The 2,470-nt window shown below is 43.9% G+C and overlaps 1 protein-coding gene across 5 annotated transcripts in view; it reads left to right on the top strand.

The window, feature by feature from the left end:
• Positions 1-1,628: 1,628 nt before the first annotated feature.
• The window catches only part of Dync2h1 (dynein cytoplasmic 2 heavy chain 1), a 174,019-nt gene continuing 173,177 nt past the window's right edge, over positions 1,629-2,470 (top strand). For 4 of the 5 annotated variants that reach the window (XR_007344508.1, XM_048795761.1, XM_015489688.2 and 1 more), the window contains exon 1: positions 1,629-1,993. Coding sequence is in view for 3 of the 5 variants with exons in the window: in XM_048795761.1 (XP_048651718.1) it covers positions 1,799-1,993 (195 nt within the window). In the remaining 2 variants the exon portion in view is untranslated. The remainder of the gene's footprint in view (positions 1,994-2,470) is intronic. The other variant, XR_007344509.1, reaches the window with a different exon arrangement.

Raw genomic sequence — 2,470 nt, 5'->3', positions numbered from 1 at the left:
AGGTGTTCAGCAGATAAAAGTCCATCCTTCTACTTCTAGAATAATAGAATTGGAGGAGAAAGTTGTGATTATCGAAGGTAAATAAAAAAATCTGTATATAATTATGTACCCTAGGAAGACAGCTCAGATCCGTGCTAAGATGATGTTTAAAGACTAGACCAAAAACTATGTAAGAGCAGGGATTGTTTCCAGTGCCTGCTTCAGTGCTAGCATATAGTAGCATATACTAAGCATTTTTATAAGAAAAGTGTTTAACTGAGAACATCTTTGATGAATGTACTGACTGAAAAAACTCAACAGTTTAGTAATTTGTAGTGATGCTGTTATGCCATGGAGGCCTTCTGGGAAATACAGGCAGTGTGAAGACCCCCGCTTCAAATCCCAATTCTTGTGATCAAGTCAGAAAGATTTCAGATATGCTTCCCAGAGTAACAGGCATGAGTTTAATGAAGGGGTATGAAATGGGAAAGGACCCTGTCTAGGGAGAGAGTGGGTCCTCTCGGAGAGGGAGAGAGAAAGCCTCTCCTGCACTCCAGTTTTATTAGGGATCCCAGAAAAGTTTCCAGAGAGTCCCACTCAGGTCACCCAGGTCCACCTTTTGACTTTTGACTGTGGGTCAGCAAGGTAAACATCGGACTTTCAAGTTTCCACTGCCTTGACAACTCTGGGTCACTTTGGCTCATGCTAACGGTGCTAATTGGATTCTTAACCATAAATTTTTATAGATTTTTATGGTTGAGAGGAATTATAATTAGCTCCTTGAGTTTTGAGATCTAGTCTGTGAAAAGGCACATAGAAGGCACCTCCTTCAGAGTAAACTATAGACATTATCTCTGGTCTGCATTTCTTCTGTCAATAACAGGTAGTTTGCTGAGGAATGTGAGGTAGCCTGTCCACTTAAGCCAGGCAGAGCTGCAGGTAAATTACTTCTTGAAAAAGAAAGCATGTGGGGGTCAGCACAGTGGGTCCAGTTTATAGAATTATTCTCTTAACCTAGAGTTCCCACCATTCTCAGGTGGCTGTCCCCTTTCAATGCCATGAGGAGGAAAATGAAGCCTGCCTTCATTTCTGAATTTTTCTTCAGTGTTTGTTTGTACTTGTTATTAAATAAAGCAACAATTATCATTGTATATTTTGGCAATTTTATAAGCAGAGTTGTTTTAGGGTTATTATTGAAATTTTCTGAAATTTAGATAAAAATAAATAAAGCAGGAAATTAACTAGCACAGAAATTAACATTGTTTTGACCTTTCATTATCACCCTCTCTAAAAAGTGATTTTTAAATAATGATCTTTTAAAATCCTCACTTGGTTTAAAGATAGTATTTCTTCATTTTACATAGATGGAAATGAGGGGACAGTGGTTTGCTAATGGATGCACGTGGAAAGGGAGCACTAGAATCCAGGTTACGCTGCTGCACATTCAGGCTAGATGTACCTCTTCTGATTGTGCATTATAAGAAATCGGTAGGAAGAATAAAAGGTATTTTTCAGTCAATACAAACTTGCCGGAATCTTTTATAATCCATTATCACCGGGATCAGCTAAGGAGCTTGGAAATAGTCGATCACCTCTAAGAGCTTTGCGTGCGTGCGACCGACACAAAAACGTCCGCTGCGTGCCGCCGTAGCGCTCCGTCGCCATAGCGACCGCCTCGGCAACCGCGAAGCTCTGAGATCCGCGGGCCCACTCTGAGTTTTGAGCAGAGCTCTACTCTTCCCTTCCCTTTCCCTCCGGCCTGGTTTCTTGTTCCTTCCCTTTCCCGCCAGCCCTCTTCCCTGTCCCTCTATCCAAAATCATGGCGGCCGGGATTCCGGACGTTCGGAAGCTCTTCATTTTCACTACTACCCAGAATTACTTCGGGCTGGTGTTGGAATCCTGGGACCAGCCATTGCTGTCCAACTGTCTTGAAATCAACAACTTCTTGGATGATGGAAACCAGATGCTCCTCAGGGTGCAGCGGTCCGATGCCGGATTCTCCTTTTCCAACACGGTACGGGTTCCTTGCACCCCTGCCTAACCTCCCTTTACGTACCCGGGCTCCACCAGAGGGATGGATGGTCGACCGCTCGTCAGCCCTACTCACAGATCCTCGTCTGGAACCCAAGTCTGTCTCCGCCTGCCTAGCCTTGGAATTAGCCACTTTGGCCCGGTACTTAGTACTTCATGCAGGTAGTTTCCAATCCTGCATCCCGCCTGACAGAAGGAGGTTCCCTGTCCACACAGCTGAATAGAAATAATTAGATATATTAAAAAAAATATTTATTTTGTACCAGGGGTTGGACCCAGTGGCCCTTAACCACGGAGCCACATCCGCACCCCTTTTTATTTTCTATTTTTGAGACAGGGTCACACCAAGTTGCTGAGACTTGCTTTGAACTCAGGATCCTCCTGCTTCAGCCTCGGAGCCTCTAGGATGATAGGCGCGTGCCACTGCGCCAGGCTAGAAAGAAATATATATATATACTGT

This window comes from Marmota marmota, unplaced genomic scaffold, assembly GCF_001458135.2.
Source record: "Marmota marmota marmota unplaced genomic scaffold, marMar, whole genome shotgun sequence".
Lineage (NCBI taxonomy): Eukaryota > Metazoa > Chordata > Mammalia > Rodentia > Sciuridae > Marmota > Marmota marmota.
Note: the sequence above shows the minus strand (reverse complement) of the source record. Positions and strands in the feature narration are given on the sequence as shown.